The sequence below is a fragment of the Bos indicus x Bos taurus genome, chromosome 4 (genome assembly GCF_003369695.1).
Source record: "Bos indicus x Bos taurus breed Angus x Brahman F1 hybrid chromosome 4, Bos_hybrid_MaternalHap_v2.0, whole genome shotgun sequence".
Lineage (NCBI taxonomy): Eukaryota > Metazoa > Chordata > Mammalia > Artiodactyla > Bovidae > Bos > Bos indicus x Bos taurus.
In genome coordinates, this window is record NC_040079.1 from 48,608,463 (window position 1) to 48,630,693 (window position 22,231).

At 41.4% G+C, this 22,231-nt stretch overlaps 1 protein-coding gene across 1 annotated transcript in view; it reads right to left on the reverse strand.

Moving 5' to 3' along the window:
* Nucleotides 1–22,231, reverse strand: part of GSDME (gasdermin E) — a 75,866-nt gene that overhangs the window by 41,371 nt on the left and 12,264 nt on the right. The window contains exon 3 of the mRNA XM_027539351.1: nucleotides 20,746–20,938. Within this exon, the coding sequence (XP_027395152.1) occupies nucleotides 20,746–20,938 (193 nt within the window). The remainder of the gene's footprint in view (nucleotides 1–20,745; nucleotides 20,939–22,231) is intronic.

Below are 22,231 nucleotides of genomic sequence, written 5' to 3' on the forward strand. Positions count from 1 at the left end.
GGATGTTACCCATATTCCTGAATTTGGTAAACAAAAATTTGTTCATGTTACTATTGACACCTTCTCCAGCTTTTTACATGCCTCTCTACAATCCAGAGAAGCTAGCAAACATTGTATAGCTCATTGAATTAAATGTTTTGCTGTTATGGGAACCCCTAAGACCATAAAAACAGACAATGGTCCAGGATACACCGGAAAAAATTTTCAACTATTTTGTACGCAATTGTCTATCTCACATAAAACGGGTATCCCTTATAATCCTCAAGGTCAAAGAATCATTGAATGGGCACATCAAACTCTCAAACATCAATTGCAAAAACTAAAGAAGGGGGAATTGTATCCCAATACCCCCTCCCACTCTCTAAACCATGCTTTATTTGTTCTAAATTTTTTACAATTGGATATAAGTCGCCGTTCAGCAGCACAGCAATTTTGGAACTTTGATGCGCAAACAATAAGACCTAAAGTCTTTTGGAAAGACCCACTTGTGGGAAAATGGTATGGACCAGATCTAGTACTAATTTGGGGATGAGGGCATGTTTGTGTTTTCCCACAGGATGCCAAGGCGCTGCGCTGGCTGCCGGAAAGGTTGGTACACACGGCGGAGACAATCTCTAGCAAACCAAATGAGGAGATTGACGATTCAAGAGCATGATGAATTACCATCTCGGCAACAACTTCAGGCATTGATGCAAGAGGCACAGAATTGTGTCACTGTGCAGGGCGATCCGATATCGCCTTTAAGCTTCCTGATAACCTTATTAATTATCTTAAATCAGATTAATACTGCACACTCTGAAGAATATTCAAGTGCTTACTGGGCTTATTTTCCCGACCCTCCCCTTCTCCAACCGGTGGGCTGGGAGGGTCGGTCCATTCTCATATACACTAATGATACTGTAGCTTTGGGTGGTTTTTCAGATAAACATATTATTCCTAATCAAGTTAATTTCTCTTATCATGGAGTGTTTGATCGCTTATCTATTTGTCTGTCTAGATATTTTAATTCAACAGGATGTCTTTTTGTTGGGGAGTCAGGATATGCTGATTATGACAATGGTTGGAGCCTGTATATTCCTGGAGTAACGAAAAAATCTGGAACTCCTCAACGTCGTAATGGAACTGGTCCTTTAGATATCCCTTTCTGCGACTTTGGAACAAGGGGAAGAGTCACTGCTGCATCATGGAAACTGTGTCAAGATGAAACTGCTACAGTTTATAACATATTTGGGACAAATGAGTCATTGTGGGACTGGTCTCCAGACTCCACCTGAAACCCTGGAGCTCAGGATAATAGAAACTTTGCATCCCGTATTTGGAACTTGGGCGGCTCTAAAGTGTTCCAAACAGACATCTGGAAACTAGCTGCCGCCCTTGGATGTGAGGGTTTCTACCTTCAGGTGGGATTGAAAGCGAGACATGGTTATTTGTGGAATCTCACCATGAGGTACCCTCGTGCATGTGTGTCTCACCCTTATGCTTTACTAGTAGGATCTGTAAAAATACAACCTGGGTAATGAAATTATAATGTAACTTGTAACAATTGTACCTTAACTAACTGCATCAGGGGAATTACTAATCAAACTAGGGTTCTAGTCTTAAGACAGCCTGCTTTTGTTATGGTTCCTGTAAAGATTAATGGGTCTTGGTATGATGAAAGGGGACTTGAACTTTGACGGGAAGTAGAGGGTGCTTTAATGCGTTATCGCAGGGGAATAGGGTTAGTAATTCTGGGGTTTGTAGCTTTGGTAACTCTTATTGCTTCCTCGATTACTGCAGCCCTGTCCTTGGCACAATCAGTGCAAACTGCAAATTTTGTTAATAATCTGGCACAAAATGCATCCGTTGCCCTGGGGACTCAAGAAGATATTGACAAAAAGCTAGAAGATCGATTGAATGCCCTTTATGATGATGTAAAATTTTTAGGTGAAGAGGTTCAAAGTATAAAGTTGAGATTACGGGTACAATGTCATGCTGATTTTCGATGGATCTGTGTTACTCCCCAAAAATATAATGGTAGTATAACTGCTTGGGATAAGGTGAAAGCTCATTTAGAAGGTATTTGGCATAATGAAAATATTTCCTTAGATTTGCTGCATCTACATCAGGAAATAATGAACATTGAAAATGCACCCAGACCTGATTTGGATGTTGCAAAAAGAGCTGAGTCTTTTGTTAAAGAACTTTTTCGACATGTACCTACTGTCAATAGTATTTGGTACTTGGGAGCAGCCATAAGAGGACTATTCTTAATAATTTTAACTGTTTTATTTCTTGCACCTTGTTTAATTAAAAAACTGATTGATGATCTATGGATGATAAAGGCTTCCATCTATGGAAATTGTGGTTAAAGGAACATAAGCATGCGCCTATATAAAAAGAAAGGGGGAGATGCGGGGAGCTGCCCGTGAGAACGGGGTCCTCTGTCTGAAGGACACAAGCTCTGGGAGCTGCCTCAGTCCTTGAGGGTTTGCTTGCAAACATAGCTCTCTGTCCTGCCACCCCAGAGATTAGGTGCTATTTACTGCAGACACTTGGAGTTCTGTGCAAACTTCTCACGCACAGAGAAATGTTATCTGGTGTAAGAAATAATAACAGGGTGCCATTCCCATGCTCTCAAGATTTCTTGTGACTGTTTGTAAGATGTATAGGTCAACCAAGAAAAAATGTCAACTGTCTTGTCTTTCTCACGCTCTTCTGTATAAATATAAGATGCTGAATAAAGTTGGTGTCAGACTGCGTCCCTTCGTGGAGACGTGTCTGAACCTCTCGACCCCATCTTTGTTGTAGTCTCTTGCTTTAGTTTCTTTCCTAGCCCCGCCGTGCACGTTCTCGGGACCTGATCGACTTTGCTGGCTGGCACGGACACTCATGTCCATTGAGTCAGTTATGCCATCTAATCATCTCATCCTCTGTCATCCCCTGCTCCTCCCGCCTTCAATCCTTCCCACCATCAAGGTCTTTTCAAATGAGCCAGTTCTTTGCATGAGGCGGCCAAAGTATTGGAGTTTCAGCTTCAGCATCAGTCCTTCCAGTGAATATTCAGGACTGATTTCCTTTAGGATAGACTGGTTGGATCTCCTTGCTCCCAGGGACTCTCAAGAGTCTTCTCCAACACCACGGTTCAAAAGCATCAATTCTTCGGCACTCAGCTTTCTTTTTAGTCCAACTCTCACATCCATACATGACCGCTGGAAAAACCATAGCTTTGACTAGATGGACCTTTGTTGGCAAAGTAATGTCTCTGCTTTTTAAAATGCTGTCTAGATTGGTCATACCTTTTCTTCCAAGGAGCAAGTGTCTTTTAATTTTATGGCTGCAGTCACCATCTGCAGTGATTTGGGGGCCCCCTCAAAAATAAAGTCTGTCACTGTTTCCATTGCTTCCTTATCTATTTGCCATGAAGTGATGGGACCAGATGCCATGATCTTCGTTTTCAGAATGTTGAGTTTTAAGCCAACATTTTCACTCTCCTCTTTCACTTTCATCAAGAAGTTCTTTAGGTCTTCTTTGCTTTCTGCCATAAGAGTGGTGTCATCTGCATATCTGAGGTTATTGATATTTCTCCCAGCAATCTTGATTTCAGCTTGTGCTTCATCCAGCCCAGCATTTCTCATGATGTACTCTGCATATAAGTTAAACAAGCAGGGTGACAATATACAGCCTTGACGTACTCCTCTCCCGATTTGGAACCAGTCAGTCGTCCCATGTCCAGTTCTAACTGTTGCTCCTGACCTGCATACAGATTTCTCAAGAGGCAGGTCAGGTGGTCTGGTATTCCCATCTCTTTCAGAATTTTCCAGTTTGTTGTAATTCACACAGTCAATGGCTTTGGAAAGTCAACAAAGCAGAAGTAGATGTTTTTCTGGAACTCTTTTGCTTTTTCAAGGATCCAATTGATGTTGGCAATTTGATCTCTGGTTCCTCTGCCTTTACTAAATCCAGCTTGAACATCTGGAAGTTCACGGTTTACATCCTGTTGAAGACTGGCTTGGAGAATTTTGAGAACTACTTTGCTAGCGTGTGAGATGAGTACAATTGTGCAGTAGTTTGAGCATTCTTTGGCATTGCCTTTCTTTGGGATTGGAATGAAAACTGACCTTTTCCAGTCTTGTGGCCACTGCTGAGTTTTCCAAATTTGCTGGCATATTGAGAGCAGCACCTTCACAGCATCATCTTTTAGGATTTGACATAGTTCAACTGGAATTCCATCACTTCCACTAGCTTTGTGCATAGTGATGCTTCCTAAGGCCCATTTGACTTCACATTCCAGGATGTCTGGCTCTAGGTGAGTGATCACACCATCATGATTATCTCGGTCATGAAGATCTTTTTTGTACAGTTCTTCTATGTATTCTTGCCACCTCTTCTTAACGTCTTCTGCTTCTGTTAGGTCCATACATTTCTCTCGTTTACTGTGCCCATCTTTGCATAAAAAGTTCCCTTGGTATCTCTAATTTTCTTGAAGAGATCTCTAGTCTTTCCCATTCCATTGTTTTCTTCTATTTCTTTGCATTGATCACAGAGGAAGCCTTTCTTATCTCTCCTTGCTATTCTTTGGAACTCTGCATTCAGATGCTTATATCTTTCCTCTTCTCCTTTGCCTTCCGCTTCTCTTCTTTTCACAGCTATTTGTAAGGCCTCCTCAGACACCCATTTTGCCTTTTTCCATTTCTTTTTCTTGGGGATGGTCTTGATCACTGCCTCCTGTACAATGTCATGAACCTCTGTCCATAGTTCTTCAAGCACTCTATCAGATCTAATCCCTTGACTCTATTTCTCACTTCTACTGTATAATCGTAAGGGATTTGATTAGGTATACCTGAATGGTCTAGTGGTTTTCCCTACTTTCTTCAATTTTAGTCTGAATTTGGCAATAAGGGGTTCATGATCTGAGCCACAGTCAGCTCCCGGTCTTGTTTTTGCTGACTGTATAGAGCTTTTCCATCTGTGGCTGCAAATAATATAATCAATCTGATTTCGGTATTGGCCATCTGGTGATGTCCATGTGTAGAGTCTTTTCTTGTATTGTTGGAAGAGGGTGTTTGCTGTGAGCAGTGCGTCCTCTTGGCAAAACTCTGTTAGTCTTTGCCCTGCTTCATTCTGTACCCCAAGGCCAAATTTGCCTGTTACTCCAGGTATTTCTTGACTTCCTACTTTTGCATTTCAGTCCCCTATAATGAAAAGGACATCTTTTTTGGGTGTTAGTTCTAAAAGGTCTTGTAGGTCTTCATAGAACCATTCAACTTCAGCTTCTTCAGCATTACTGGTCGGGGCATAGACTTGGATTACTGTGATATTGAATGGTTTGCCTTGGAAACGAACAGAGATCATTCTGTCACTTTTGAGATTGTATCTAAGTACTGCATCTCATCATGAGAAACGCTGGGCTGGAAGAAGCACAAGCTGGAATCAAGATTGCCGGGAGAAATATCAATAACCTCAGATACGCAGATGACACCACCCTTATGCAGAAAGTAAAGAGGAACTAAAAAGATTCTTGATGAAAGTGAAAGAGGAGAGTGAAAAAGTTGGCTTAAAGCTCAACATTCAGAAAATGAAGATGATGGCATATGGTCCCATCACTTCATGGGAAATAGATGGGAAACAGTGGAAACAGTGTCAGACTTTATTTTTGGGGCTCCAAAATCACTGCAAATGGTGACTGCAGCCATAAAATTAAAAGATGCTTACTCCTTGGAAGGAAAGTTATGACCAATCTAGATAGCATACTGAAAAGCCAGAGACATTACTTTGCCAACAAGGGTCTGTCTAGTCAAGGCTATGGTTTTTCCAGTGGTCATGTATGGATATGAGAGTTGGACTGTGAAGAAAACTGAGCGCTGAAGAATTGATGCTTTTGAACCATGGTGTTGGAGAAGACTCTTGAGAGTCCCTTGGACTGCAAGGAGATCCAATCAGGCCATTCTAAAGGAGATCAGCCCTGGGATTTCTTTGGAAGGAATGATGCCAAAGCGGAAACTCCAGTACATTGACTACCTCATGTGAATAGTTGACTCATTTGAAAAGACTCATGCTGGGAGGGATTGGGGGCAGGAGGAAAAGGGGACAACAGAGGATGAGATGGCTGGATGGTATTGCCGACTCGATGGACATGAGTTTGAGTGAACTCTGGGAGTTGGTGATGGACAGGGAGGCCTGGCATGCTGCGATTCATGGGGTCACAAAGAGTCAGATATGACTGAGCAACTGGACTGAACTGAACTGAACTGCATTTCAGACTCTTTTGTTGACTATGATGGCTACCTCATTTCTTCTAAGGGATTCTTGACCACAGTAGTAGATATAATGGTCTTCTGAGCTAAATTCACCCATTCCAGTCCATTTTAGTTGGATGATTCCTAAAATGTTGATGTTCACTCTTGCCATCTCCTGTTTGACCATTTCCAATTTGCCTTGATTCGTGGACTTATCATTCCAGGTTCCTATGCAATATTACTTTTTACAGCATCAGACTTTACTTCCATCACCAGTCATATCCACAACTGGATGTTGTTTTTGTTTTGGCTCATCTCTTCAGTCTTTCTGGAGTTATTTCTCCACTGATCTCCAGTAACATATTGGGCACCTACTGACCTGAGGTGTTCATCTTTCAGTGTCCTATCTTTTCACCCTTTCATAATGTTCATGGGGTTCTCAAGGCAAGAATACTGAAGTGGTTTGCCATTCCCTTCTCCAGTGGACCATGTTTTGTTAGAACTCTCCACCATGACCTGTCTGTCTTGGGTGGCCCTACACGGTATGGCTCATAGTTTCATTAAGTTAGACAAGGCTGTGGTCCATGTGATCAGATGGGTTTGTTTTCTCTAATTGTGGTTTTCAGTCTCTCTGCCCTCTGAAGGAGAAGGATAAGAGGCTTATGGAAGCTTCATGATGGGAGAGACTGACTGAAGGGAAAACTGGGTCTTGTTCTGATGGGCGCGGCCATGCTCAGTAAATCTTTAATCCAATTTTCTTTTGAAGGGTGGGCCTTTGTTCCCTCCCTGTTGTTTGACCCAAGGCCAAACTATGGTAGAGGTAATGAAGATAATGGGGACCTCTTTCAAAAGGTCCCATACAAGCACTGCTACACTCAGTGCCCCCAACCGTGCAGCAGGCCACTGCCGACTGACACCTCTGCCAGAGACTCCTGGACACTCATGCACAAGTCTGGGTCAGTCTCTTGTGGGCTCACTGCTCCTTTCTCCTGAGTCCTGGTGCACACACGATTCTGTTTGTGCCATCCAAGAATCTGCTTCCCCAGTCCTATTTAAGTTCTGGCAGCTCTATGGTAGGATTAATGGTGACCTCCTCCAAGAGGACTTATGCCATATCCAGGTCTACTGCACTCAGAGCCCCTGCTACCGCAGCAGTCCACTGCTGACCTGCACCTCCTCAGGAGACACCCAAGCACAGTTCTGTCTCAGCCTCTATGGGGTCTCTGGGTCCTGGTGCACACAAGGCATGTTTGAGCCCTCTGCTGCTGCTCCTAAGTCGCTTCAGTCATGTCCAACTCTGTGCGACCCCATGGAGAGCAGTCCACCAGACTCCTCCATCCCTGGGATTCTCCAGGCAAGAATACTGGAGTGGGTTGCCATTTCCGTCTCCATTAAGCCCTCTGAGCCCAGCCTTATCCACCAGGGGGCAGACAGCAGAACCAAGAACTACAACCCTGCAGACTGCAGAATGGAAACCACAATTACAGAAACTTAGACAAAATGATACAGCATAGGAACATGTCCCACACAAAGAAACAAGAAAAAAAAATCCCAGAAGTACAACTACAATCTACTGAAAAAGAATTCAGAGTAATGATAGTAAGGATGATCCGAGATCTTGGGGAAAAAATGGAGGCACAGATCAAGAAGATACAAGAAATGTTTTTAAAAAGAGCCAGCAACCTAGATGTCCATCAGCAGACGAATGGATAAGAAAGCTGGGTACATATACACAATGGAGTATTACTCAGCCATTAAAAAGAATACATTTGAATCAGTTCTAATGAGGTGGATGAAACTGGAGCCTATTATATAGAGTGAAGTAAGCCAGAAAGAAAAACACCAATACAGTATACTAACGCATATATATGGAATTTAGAAAGATGGTAATGATAACCCTGTATGAGAGACAGCAAAAGAGACACAGATGTATAGAACAGTCTTTTGGACTCTGTGGGAGAGGGCGAGGGTGGGATGATTTGGGAGAATGGCATTGAAACATGTATAATAATATATGTGAAATGAATCACCAGTCCAGGCTTGATGCAGGATACAGGAAGCTTGGGGCTGGTGCACTGGTGACCCAGAGGGAGGATATGGGGAGGGAGGTGGGAGAGGGGTTCAGGATGGGGAACACGTGTACACCTGTGGCGGATTCATGTTGATGTATGGCAAAACCAATACAAAAAAAAAAAAAAAAGAGCCAGAAGATTTAAAGAACAGAGATGAACAATATAATAAATGAAAAATACACTAGACCGAATCAGTAGCAGAATAATGAGGCAGGGGAACGGATAAGTGAACTGTAAGACAGAACTGTAGAAATCACTGCTGCAATACAGAATAAAAATAAAAGAATGAAAAGAAATGAGGACAACCTAAGAGACTTCTGGAAAAACATGAAATGCACCAATATTCACATTACAGTGTTCCACGAAGGAAAGGAGAGGGAGAGAGGACCTAAGGAAATATTTAAAGAGATAATAGCTGAAAGGAAGCACAGGGTCCCACATAATATAAACCCAAGAAAGAACATGCCAATATAAACATGTCAAGACACACAGTAACCAAGTTGACAAAAATTAAAGACAGAGAAAATATTAAAAATAACAACGGAAAAGCAACAAGTAACAAAAAAAGGAATTCCCATACAGTCATCAGCTGATTTTTCAGCACGAACTCTGCAGGCCAGAAGGGAGTGGTATGATATATTTCATGTAATGCAATGGAAGAACTTAGAATGAAGAATATTCTACCTAGCAAGGCTCTCATTCAGATTTGACAGAGAAATCAAAAGCTTTAAAGGCAAGTAAAAGCTAAGAGAATTCAGCACCAGCAAACCAGCTTTACAACAAATGCTGAAAGAATTTCCCTAGTTTTCTCAAGGGAGAGGGCACAACTATAAACAAAAAAAAAATCACAAATGGGAAAGCACACCAATAGAGGAAAATATACAGTAAAAGTCAAAAGTCATCCACACACAAAGCAGCAACTATGAAAAGATGAGAGTACAAATGCAGGAAATGGGAAATGCACGTGAAATTAAGAGACCAGCAACTTAAAATAACCTTTTATATATATAGACAGCTATAACAAAACCTCATGGAAACTGCAAACTAAAAAACAATAGATACAGACACAAAATGAAAAAGCAACCCAAACACAACACTGAAGATAGTCATCAAATCACAAGAAACGTGAGCAAGAGAGGAAGGGAAGAAAAAAGACCTACAAAAATAAATCCAAGCAATTAATAAAATTGTATTAGGAACATACATATTGATAATTATCTTAACTTTAAATGAACTAAATGATCCAACAAAAAGATATAGACCAGATGAATACATACAGAAACAAGACCTATATATAAGAGAACCACTTCAGATCTAGGGACACAAACACTGAAGGTAAGACAGAAAATGGCAATCAAAAGAAAGCTGAAGTAGCAATACTCAGAAAAAAACAGACTTCAAATTACTGTAACAAGAGACAAGGAAAGACACTACATAATGATCAAGGGATTAATCCAAGAAGAGGATATAACAATTGTAAATATATATGCACCCAACATAGGAGCACCTCAATATGTATGCCAAATACCAACAGCCATAAAAGGGGAACTAAAGAGTAACACAATAATAATGAAGGACTTTAACACCCCATTTACACCAGTAAACTGATCATTCAGACTGAAGATCAATAAGGAAACATAGACCTTAAATGACACAATAGGCCAGATGAACTTAATTAGTATTTATAGAACAGTCCATCCAAAACAGCACTTTCTTCTCAAGTGCACATGGAACATTCTCCAGAACAGATCACATCTTGGGCCTCAAATCAAGTGCCAAAAAATTTAGGAAAACTGAAATCATATCAAGCTCCTTTTCTGACCACAACACTATGAGAACAGAAATCAACTACAAGAAAAAAAGCTGTTAAAAAAAAAAAAAAAAAACACAAACATGTGGAGGCTAAACAATATGTTACTAAACAATCAATGGATCACTGAAGAAATCAAAGAGGAAATTAAAAAAAATATCTAGAGACAAATGACAACAAAAACATGATGATCCAAAACCTATGGGGCATGGCAAAAGCAGCTCTAAGAGGGAAGTTTATAGCTTCCAACAAACCAGAAGTCCAACTACAACCTTACCTCAGGAAACAAGAACGAACACAAATAAACAACCTAACCTTACACCTAAAGCAACTAGAGAAGGAAGAACAAACAAAACCCAAAGTTAGCAGAAGGAAAGAAATCATAAAGATCAAAGCAGAAATAGAGAGATGAAGAAAACAATAGAAAAGATCAATGAAACTAAAAGCTGGTTCTTTGAAGAGATAAATAAAATGCATAAACCTTTAGCCAGACTCACCAAGAAAAAAAAAAGAGAGGGCTCAAATCAATAAAATTAGAAATGAAAAAGGAGTAGTTACAATGGACACCAGAAAAATATAAAGGATCGTAAGAGACTACTACAAGCAACACACAGTCCAATAAAATGGAAAACCTAGAAGACATGGAAAATTCTTAGAACAGCAAAACCTCCCAAGACTGAAACAAGAAGAAATAGAAAATACGAACAGACCAACTACAAGTACTGAAATTGAAACTGTGATTTTAAAAGTTTCAACAAAAGTCCAAGAACAGACGGCTTCAAAATGAATTCTATCAAACATTTATAGGAAAGTTAACACCTATCCTTTCCAAACTCTTTCAAAAAAAAAAAAAATTGTAGAGGAAGAAACACTCCCAGCTTCATTCTATGAGGCCAGCATCACCCTGATACTAAAGCCAAACAAAGATAACAAAAAGAAAGAAAAGAAAATTACAGGCCAATATAGAAGAACATAGAAGCAAAAATTCTCAAAATACTAGCAAACCAAATCCAACCATACATTAAACGGATCATACACCATGATCAAGTGGGATTTATCCCAAGGATGCATGGATTCTTCAATGCAAGCAAATGAATCAATATGATATTCCATATTAACAAACTGAAGAATAAAAACCATATGATTTTTGTCTATTTTGTCACAAAGTGTCTTAATTTCATTCTTTTACATGTGCTGTCCAGTTTTCCCAGCACCACTTATTAAAGAGGCTATCTTTGCCCCATTGTATATTCTTGCCTCCTTTGTCAAAAATATAAGGAAAACTTCTGACCACCATACACAAAGATAAACTCAAAATGGATTAAAGACCTAAATGTAGGACCAGAAACTATAAAACTCTTAGAGGAAAACATAGGCAGAACACTCTATGGTATAAATCACAGCAAGATCCTCTATGACCCACCTCCTAGAGTAATGGAAATAAAAACAAAAACAAACAAGTCAGACCTAATTAAACTTAAAAGCTTTTGCACAGCAAAGGAAAACTATAAACAAGGTAAAAAGACAACCCTCAGAATGAGAAAATAATAGCAAATGAAACAACTGACAAAAGATTAATTTCCAAAATATACAAGCAATCATACAAGTCGCACAAGTCAATACCAGAAAAACAAACAATCCAATCAAAAAGTAGGCAAAAGACCTAAAAGACATTTCTCCAAAGAAGAGACAGAGACGACTAACAAACACATGAGAAGATGCTTAACATCAGTCATTATTAGAGAAATGCAAATCAAAACTACAATGAGATATCACTTCACACTGGTCAGAATGGCCATCATCAAAAAGTCTACAAACAATAAATGTTGGAGAGGATGTGGAGAAAAGGGAACCCCCTTGCACTGTTGACAGGAATGTAAATTGATACAGCCACTATGGAAGACAGTATGGAGATTCCTTAAAAATTTAGGAATAAAACCATCATATGACCCAGCAATCCCACTCCTAGGCATATACCCTGAGGAAACCAAAATGGAAAAGACACATGTACCCCAGTGTTCATTGCAGCACTATTTACAATAGCTAGGACATGAAAGCAAAATAGATGTCCATCAAGAGATAAATGGATAAAGAAGCAGTGGTACATATATATATAATGGAATATTACTCAGCCATAAAAAGGAATGCATTTGAGTCAGTTTTAATGAGGTGAATGAACCTAGAGCCTATTACACAGAGTGAAGTAAGTCAGAAAGAGAAAAACAAATATTGTATACTAAGGCATATATATAGAATCTAGAAAGATGGTTCAGTTCAGTTCGTGTCAGTTCAGTTCGCTCAGCCATGTCCGACGCTTTGCGACCCCATGAGTTGCAACACACCAGGCCTCCCTGTCCATCACCAACTCCCAGAGTTCACCCAAACTCATATCCATTGAGTCGGTGATGCCATCCAGCCATCTCATCCTCTGTCATCCCCTTCTCCTCCTGCCCCCAATCCCTCCCAGCATCAGGGTCTTTTCCAATGAGTCAACTCTTCACATGAGGTGGCCAAAGTATTGGAGTTTCAGCTTCAGCATCAGTCCTTCCAATGGTTGGATCTCGTTGCAGTCCAAGGGACTCTCAAGAGTCTTCTCCAACACCACAGTTCAAAAGCATCAATTCTTCGGTGCTCAGCTTTCTTCACAGTCCAACTCTCATATTGATACATGGCCACAGGAAAAACCATAGCCTTGACTAGCCGGACCTTTGTTGGCAAAGTAATGTCTCTGCTTTTGAATATGCTATCTAGGTTGGTCATAACTTTCCTTCCAAGGAGTAAGCGTCTTTTATTTTCATGGCTGCAGTCACCATCTGCAGTGATTTTGGAGCCCCCAAAAATAAAGTCTGACACTGTTTCCACTGTTTCCCCATCTATTTCCCATTAAGTAATGGGACCAGATGCCATGATCTTCGTTTTCTGAATGTTGAGCTTTAAGCCAACTTTTTCACTCTCCTCTTTCACTTTCATCAAGAGGCTTTTTAGTTCCTCTTCACTTTCTACCATAAGGGTGGTGTCATCTGCACATCTGAGGTTATCGATATTTCTCCCAGCAATCTTGATTCCAGCTTGTGCTTCTTCCAGCCCAGTATTTCTCATGAAAGACAGTATTGATGAAATTATTTGCAAGACAACAAAGGAGACACAGATGTAAAGAACAGACTTATGGACCCAGTGCCAGGGGAGGAAGGAGGGGGTGGGATGTACGGAGAGAGTAACATGGAAACATACATTATCATGTGTAAATAGATAGCCAATGGGAATTTGATGTATGACTCTGGGAACTCAAACCAGGGCTCTATAACAACCTAGAGGGGTCGGATGGGGCGAGGGGTGGGAAGGAGGTTCAAGAGGAAGAGGACATGTGTATACCAACAATGATTCCTGTTGATGTTTGGCAGAAACAAATACAATACTGTAAACCAATTAAAAATAAATTAAAAAAAAACACAATCATCTCAATAGATGCAGAAAAAGCTTCTGACAAAATTCAAAGCCATTTATGATTTTAAAAGACCCTCCAGAAAGTGGGCATAGAGGGAACCTAATTCAAAATAATAAAGAACATATAGGACAAACCCAAGTCAACATCATTCTCAATGGTGAAACACTGAAGGCATTTCCTCCAAGATCAAGAACCAGACAAGGATGTCTACTCTCACCACTTTTACTCAATATAGTTTTGGAAGTCCTAGCAATCAGAGAAGAAAAAGAAATAACAGGAATCCAAGTTGGAAAAGAAGTAAAACTCACCGTCTGCAGATGACATAATACTATGCACAGAAAATCCTAAAACACTACCAGAAAACTACTAGAGCTCATCACTGAACTTGGTAAAGTTGCAGGATACAAAATTAATACACCGAAATCTGCTGCATTTTTATCACCAACACCAAAAGGTCAGAAAAAGAAATTGAGGAAACAAACACATTGACCATCACATCAAAAAGAATAAAATACATAGGAATAAACCTACCTACGGACACAAAAGACTTGTACTCAGAAAACTAAAAGATGCTGATGAAAGAAATCGAATTATGACACAAACAGATGGAAAGATATACGATGTTCCTGGATTGGAAGAAACAATATTTTCAAAATGACTACAATATCCAAGGCTATCTGCATATTCAATGCAATCCCTATCAAATTACCAATGGCATTTTTCACAGAACTAGAATAAAAGTTTTAAAAATCTGAATGGAGACACAAAAGATCCCTAATAGCCAAAGCAATCTAGAGAAAGAAAAACAGAGCCAGAGGAAGCTGGCTCCCTGACTTCAGACTTTACTACAAAGCTAGTCATCAAAACACTATAGTACTAGCACATAAAACAGAAATACAGATCTACGGAACAGCATACAAAGTCCAGAGATAAACCCACACGCCTATGGTCAACTAATCTATGACAAAGAGGCAAGAACATTCAATGAAGAAATGACAGTCTCTTCAGTAACTGGTGCTGGGAAAACTGGACAGCTACACATAAAAAATGAAACTAGAACATACCCTAACACTATACACAAAAATAAACTGACCTAAATATAAGGCCAAATACTATAAAACTCTTAGATGACAACATAGGCAGAACACTCTTTGGCATAAATCGCAGCAATATATTTTGAAATATCATTGTAATTGCACTCAGGACAGCTATCACAGTAACTTTAGAGGTCATGTGTAGGCCATAATAAATAGTAGTATTTAAATTCCCTGTAGCTCAAACAGTAAAGAATCTGCCTGCAATGCAGGAGACCTGGGTTCCATCCCTGGGTCGGGAAGATCCTCTGGAGAAGGGAATGGCAATCCACTCCAGTATTCTCTCCTGGAGAACCCCATGGCCAGAGGAGCCTGGCAGGTGAGAGTCGGACATGACTGAGCGACTAACACTACCACTACACTTGTGTGTAAAACTTGTGGAATTTGTATTCAGATATAAAAAGACTATCCAGGTACAATTTTAAAAGACTTTAAATAATTATGAAGGTTTATCACTGCCATACACATTGCTTGCATGATATATTAATTTCATATAGTTTACAGGTTGGGATGCTTAATGAAGAATTAAACTTCTAATTACATGTATGTATTCATGTAAAATGTATGCATTCATGGAAAAATGTAATCTTTTTTTTTTAACCAAAATTTGCTTTACAATACACCAAAGAGTGAGAGTGAGGTGTGACTGTACAGTTATAGCCAACCCTCCTTAAACCCCAAACGGTCAGAAAAGCACAATATGGCACGGTCTCTGTAAATCAGCTGGAACCATGGCTCTGAATGCAAGGAGAAGGAACTGATGTGTGCACTCAAGTCCACTCACTTCTACATTTAGTCCACAGAAAGCTCTTAAAGAACCTCTAGTCCGGCTAGTCCACCTACAGTTGGGGAAACTGAGGCCAGGGCCAGAAGTGACCCTGACTTCAGGGTCTGCAGAAGTTATTTACCAGGAGTAAACTTCTTCAAACACTAGGAGATTAGTGGCTGAGATGGAATGGGTGTGGCAATTATACTTAAAGCATCCATAAATAGCAGCTGACAACAGAAGACAAGGAGGAAAGACTAATGAGTTTATCATAGAATAAATAATACTCGGTCTTAAGAATAAAACATGAAGCTGAGTCATTACGGAAAGGCCTTAGACTGTTTTCCATCAAAAATGTTTTACAATAAACTAGAGCTCTCATTCTGGAGAAGGCAACGGCACCCCACTCCAGTACTCTTGCCTGGAAAATCCCACGGGCGGAGGAGCCTGGTAGGCTGCAGACCATGGTGTCGAAGAGTCGGACACGACTGAGCGACTTCACTTTCACTTTTCACTTTCATGCATGGAGAAGGAAATGGCAACCCACTCCAGTGTTCTTGCCTGGAGAATCCCAGGGACCGGGGAGCCTGGTGGGCTGCCGTCTATGGGGTCGCACAGAGTTGGACATGACTGAAGCGACTTAGCAGCAGCAGCAGAGCTCTCATTCAAAGAGGTCATCTCCAACATCTGGAAGGTAAGTCCTGTGGTTGTAGGGATAGCCTTTATGCCCAACAATGCTGGATAACTGTTATATATACGTGTCCCTGGGTTTTTTTTAATGCTAGATGAAGCTTGTTTTTGAGATGTGCACACATCTCACAGACAATAAAACAAATACTTTGAATTCCTAGGACTAAAATAACTTGTATGCAGATGACAACTTATCTAAATGACCTGAAATAAAAATGACTGCAAATGAACCCTCAAGAACATACAGTACTTAAGCATTACTAATCACCACTCCCAAGGCCGTGCATGTACCAAACAGCCAGTCTTATCGACATGATGATGCTGTGGGAGTCCAAAGACAGGCAGACTACATAGATAAGAATTTATTACTCCAACAAGTAACAAGAATGTTACGTTGACATGATCTCCATCCTATGGTCAAGTCCTCCTCTTTCCTCCCCTTGTAGCTCAACTTTACCTCTTAGCAACAGAACAAGGAAGAGGTGACTGTGATAAGACACGTTTTCCATCTCTAGACTTTAAATGTATTCCCAGTGTTGCCCCTTCCCTTGTCCCTTCCACATAGGCCACTGCTTCCCCATTACAAAGAATGTCTAAACTCTCCCAAGATGATCTCACGCCTTCGTGCGGGCACCTCCAGGTGGGTGGACCAGCTGTTCATAGGTGCCTGGAACACTGTGCACCCTCTAGGTGCCCTCACTGGGGACCTGGGTTCACGCCTCTGCGTTTACATCTCCTGTTATAATTTAACTACTTTTATCTCAGTCAACTCCTTTGCTTCACAGTCACTTCAAGAATGATATAGAGGAAAGAACAGGAGTTTTGGAGTCAAAAAATCCTGGGATGAATCCAAGCTGCAGCACCCAAATTGAGCTCTGGGACTGAGAACAAGTCACTTCTCCTCCCTGAGCCTTAGATCCTCAGGCCTAAAAGGAGACGGCTGTGTAGAGGAAAGGAGATTGACACCCATAAAGTGCCCAGCACACAGTAGCTGCTCAGCAGATACTTCCCCCTTCCTCTCCCCCTGTCTCCCCACTTACAACTTCTGGTCTTAGCCTCTTTTTCTGAGAATATTTTCTCCCATCTCTACTTACTGACTTCTCCCCATATGCTTCCTATTGGCACAATCTTCTTCACCTGAATCACGATAAGCGAGAAACCTATATTGGGAAATGTGATTATAAGCATGCCAAACTGTGGATCTTCAAACAGAAATAACAAGACTGCAAAATAGAAACACACTATAGAGGGCTGACTAAAGACAGGGACCACCAGCCCCTCTGTCCCTCTTCCCCCTTATTTGCCAGACTTAGCCAATAAAAATCTAAGACCCCAAGTTAAACTTCATTTTCAGATAAACAGAAAATATTTTTCTAGTATGCCCCCAGTAGGTATTGTAGTAGAGAAGGAAAATGCCTCTTTACCAAAGAAGAAAATTAGTAGAGAAAAGATAACTAAGGTCATGACTATCAGAGAAAGAGGTTGCTGTCCTTCCACCTCATGTCACCAGAGAGAGCTTAAAGTTCTTTGAGAAAGGGAATTCCTGCCCCCGAGTCCTAATGCAGTGGAGTCCCGGAGTTCTAGAAAGTGCCATGAGGCAACAGTCAAATAACAACCACTGTCCTTCAACTCCATTAAACATCAGAGCTTAGTGGAAAGGTGGATGGGTTTTGAAGACCTCAGTTGCTCAAACATCCTCATTATCTGTACAAAGTCTGCCCACCAAATAATTGATACATGAGTTTTATGGTAATTTTTATTGATTTTTAAACAGTATTTTATTCAATGAGCAAACATATTTCATATAATCCTGAAAAGAGGAGATAAGCTACCTCTCTCTACACGAGTGAGTTTTCTCAATATATTTGGGTTGGCATTTTCTGTTTTAAAAAGGGTGATAAACCACACAAGAAAATGCACATATATTTCTGTACAAATGGATATATCATCTCCCATCAGGATTACTATAATAACCTCTCAATTAGAAATATCATCTCTGATCAGGACTATTGCAATAACCTCTCAATAGGACTCCTGGCTTCCACCCATTCAGTCTCTCTTCAGCTGCCAGAATGATCCTCCTAAAACATAAGTTAGATCCCATCACTTCTCTCCTCAAAGTCTTCCAGTGTCTTCCTACCTCACCCAGGAAAAGAAAAGTGAAAGTCGCTCAGTCCTGCCCAACTCTTTGCAACCCTACGGACTGTCACCTGCCAGATCCTCTGTCCATGGAATTCTCTAGGCCAGAACACTGGAGTGGGTAGCTGTTCCTTTCTCCACGGGACTTGTCAACCCAGGGACCGAACCCAGGTCTCCTGCATTGCAGGCAATTCTTTAGCCAAAAGGGAAGTTCCGAGTGAGAGTTAAAAGTTTTTTCAGTGGCCTGCAAGGTCATACAGGCCCTCTCTGACCTCACCTGCTCCTGCCCAGATGCCTCAGCTCCAGCCACACCACCTCTGCCTACAACTTTCTTGCCTAAGACATCTTTACACTCACTCCCATCCCCAACTTCAAGTCTTTTCTGTCATGCCAATTTCCCCAGATGCCTTCCTTGGCCAATTTTTCAAGTCATAAACCCCATTCCTGGCATCCTCTATCTCCCTTCTCTGCTAAATTTTTCTCCATTCCAGTGAGCCCCATCAATATACTATATATAATCACTTAGTTACATGTTGTCTCTCTCTCCCCTAAGAATATAGGGCAGAAATGCTGGTGTTTTGTTCACTTCAGAATCCTCAAGATGTAGAACAGTATGTAGTAGGCATTCATTCAGCAGTTACTTGAGGAATGTTGAAGAAACACAAGGTAAAAATAATAATGTATTATCATTTTGAAACAGATGTGAGAGTTGGACCATAAAGAAGGTTCAGTGCTGAAAAACTGATACCGTTGAATTGTGGTGCTGGAAAAGACTCTTGAGAGTCCCTTTGACAGCAAGGAGATCAAACCAGTCAATCCTAAAAGAAATCAACCCTGAATATTCATTGGAAGGACTGATGCTAAAGTTGAAGCTCCAATACTTTGGCCCCTGATGCGAAAAGCCAACTCATTGGAAAAGACCCTGATGCTGGGACAGATTGAAGGCAAAAGGAGAAGAGGGTGGCAGAGGATGAGATGGTTGGATAGCATCACCAATTCAATGGACATGAACTTGGGCAAACTCTAGGAGACAGCAACGGACAGGCAGGCCTGTCGTGCTGCAGTCCATGGGGTTGCAAAGAGTCAGACACAAATTAGTGGCTAAATAACAACAAATCATTTTGAAATAGGAGGGAAGAGAGCAGGGCACAACCTTTGAAAAAATGACATGGCCAGAGGACACAACATAAATTGATTAGAACCAAGTGGGTCCAAAATGGTGGACAAGTCGACTTACACTAGACCTTGAACCTCAGTGCAACTCATTCTAACACATCAAGTTGGCAAAATGATACATCCACAGGCACCACGACAGTCCCAAGGCCAACCAAAGACCAAAAAGTGGGCTGTGGCCCAACTCTCAGAAATCTCTGCCACCTCCCCAAAGTAGTTGGAATACTATCCCACTTATTAGCCTATGAAATTACGCAGCTCATAAAGGTTGACCACACCATATTTTGACACAGCTTTTGCCCAAGATGGCCCACACTCTGTGGAGTGTGTTTCTCTCCAAATTCACTTCTTACCTATCACTTTCTCTCCTGAATTCTTTGTGATGAGACATCAAGAACCTGAACTTCATTAAGTCCTAAAAACAGGTGTGTGATCTCAGTTGGAACATTATGGGTTTTGGCCAGGTTCAAGTCCCAATCTGAGTTGGAGGTTTCAGTTTTACTGGAGTAAATTGTATTTACTGGAATTTAAACAATGTGGAATTGTCTTCAAGATTTCAGAGTTAAAAACCAGCTCTTCCCCGAAGTACTTCACCTGCTTTCTTCTTTCCCTAATCAGAAAATCATAAAGAGCCAGAGAGAGGAGTGTGGTTTTCCCACTTCTGATCTTAATATTCCGAAATGTAGAACACAGCATTCTCACTGTCGGTATTTTATAAATCATATGATTCTTTAAAAGTACACATTTGCCTGAAGTAACATCCTTTTAAAGGGTTTCCCAAGTGTCCCCGCTCGGGCTAAGAATAGTGAAAGTCCAGACTAACGGATGAACTGCTCATCACATTTCAGCGATGAGCATTCAGTAATGTTTGCTGATACAAATGACCTTCTTTTTGGCCACACAGCTATGGGATCTTAGTTCCCCTACGCCCCCTACATTGGATGCCTGGAGTCTTAACCACTGGACCACCAGAATGACCCCACAGAATGACCTATAAATGAGAGACATGGGACTTCCCTGGTGGTCCAATGGTTAAGAATCTGCCTGCCAATGCAGGGGGCATGGGTTTGATCTCTGGTCCAGGAAGATTCCATATGTCACAGGGCAACTAAGCCCACAAGTACTAGACGCACCTAGAGCTCGTGTTGCACAACAAGAGAAGCCACCGCAACGGGAACCCAGCACACGGCAACGAGAGAGCAGCCCCGACTCACCGCAATGGAGAAAGCCCACGCACAGCAGCGAAGATCCAGCACAGTCCAAAGTAAATAAATAACTTTTTAAAAATTTAAACGAGAGGCGCGTCAAAGTCAAAATGCCGAGCAGAATTCCCATTACCTCTCCTGGGCATCTCCGATGAGCTGCTGCAAGTCCACCTCCTGCTTCCTCAGGGTTCCAAAGGAGGACTGACTCTCCACGAGGCCTTTGCCGCCAATATTCAGCTTGACCTTCCCCAGGGCTGTCTCCAGGGTCCCACTCACATGGTTTTCAAACTTGCCCTCGTACTTCACAAAGTCCGACTCCACGACCACTGCAGTGAATAAGACATGCAGAGGAATCTGATGACAAAGCGGCCAACTCTGTGCCTCAGGTCACCTAGCTTTCCAATCCTGCGGAAACCTGTGGGAAACACGAGGTCTGCACTCAGAGCGGAGAGCCGGCGGCCACGCTGTACAGACAAAAGAACCTGGACGCTGACTGAGAGTGTAGTGTGTACTGGTGGCCAGGGGCTCTACTGAGTACTTTTTTGTTCTTTCATCTTTCAAGTCCAATATACACACATATAGACATGTGCACCAAAAGTATCTTTAGAGTTCCACGAATAATTTTAAAGTAAACATCTGTTTAACTGCTATCCAGATAAATAAATAGGATGTTTTAAATGTGTGCTTTGAGGATGAAGGGACCAGATGAGGATGACACATAAGCAGAAAAAGCCCAGCAGCCTGGCACTCTGCTCACCCACCCACCCAGGGCGTGGCCTGCCTGACCCAGTATCTGGCAGATCAGCCGCCTGAACCTGTCCCTGGGCATTTTCCCTTCCCCTTCGTGGCCTTGAAGAACACTCCCCTGGCTTTCATTACCATCTCCATTCAAACAGTTCTCCCCATATTTAGCTGTTTATTTCTGACCTCTACCCAGTCATTCAATTCCGTATCAAGCAATTCCTTATCTCTGTGTTCCTGATAAAGTCAGTGAGCATGCCCTTCCTCCCTGCTTCCATCCTGGAGTACGCAAGCTCCAGACTCTCCATTCTTCCTTCCTGGCTTCCCAGACAATAAAGAGTGATGCCACCACCCAGCTGGTGTCCCAGCATAAATGAGCTCCCCTAGGAATTGCCATGTTCCTCATCAGGTCATACCAGACTGCCTTTAGTATCTGCCTTTTTTTAAAAAAAAGATCTGAACACCAAGGTACACATGTCTGAGGATCTTAGCCTTCTCATATCTCTATATGTCTTCTGTTCTCATTTTTAATTGAGCCAAATACTACCATAAAAATAGTATCAGTCACCATCATTCAAGGAAGGCTACACTGAGAGTCTCTTAGGAACCTGACACTGGCCCTTTTCATTCCCCTGACCCAAGGATCTCCTGGGCTCCTGGTGGTACTTCATAATGGATTCAAATCTACTGGGAGTCTGAAAGGCTTCTTTAAACCCAGTCACCACCCCCAACGCCTATACTTCTATCACTCCAGTCAAGAAAACCCATTCCTCAGCCAGGGTTAATGAGAATTAATCACCACTCATTATCTGTGGAATTTACAAAGTAAACGATTATCTCCACCAAAAATAATAAGGAGTTTATGAAAATGCCCCCAA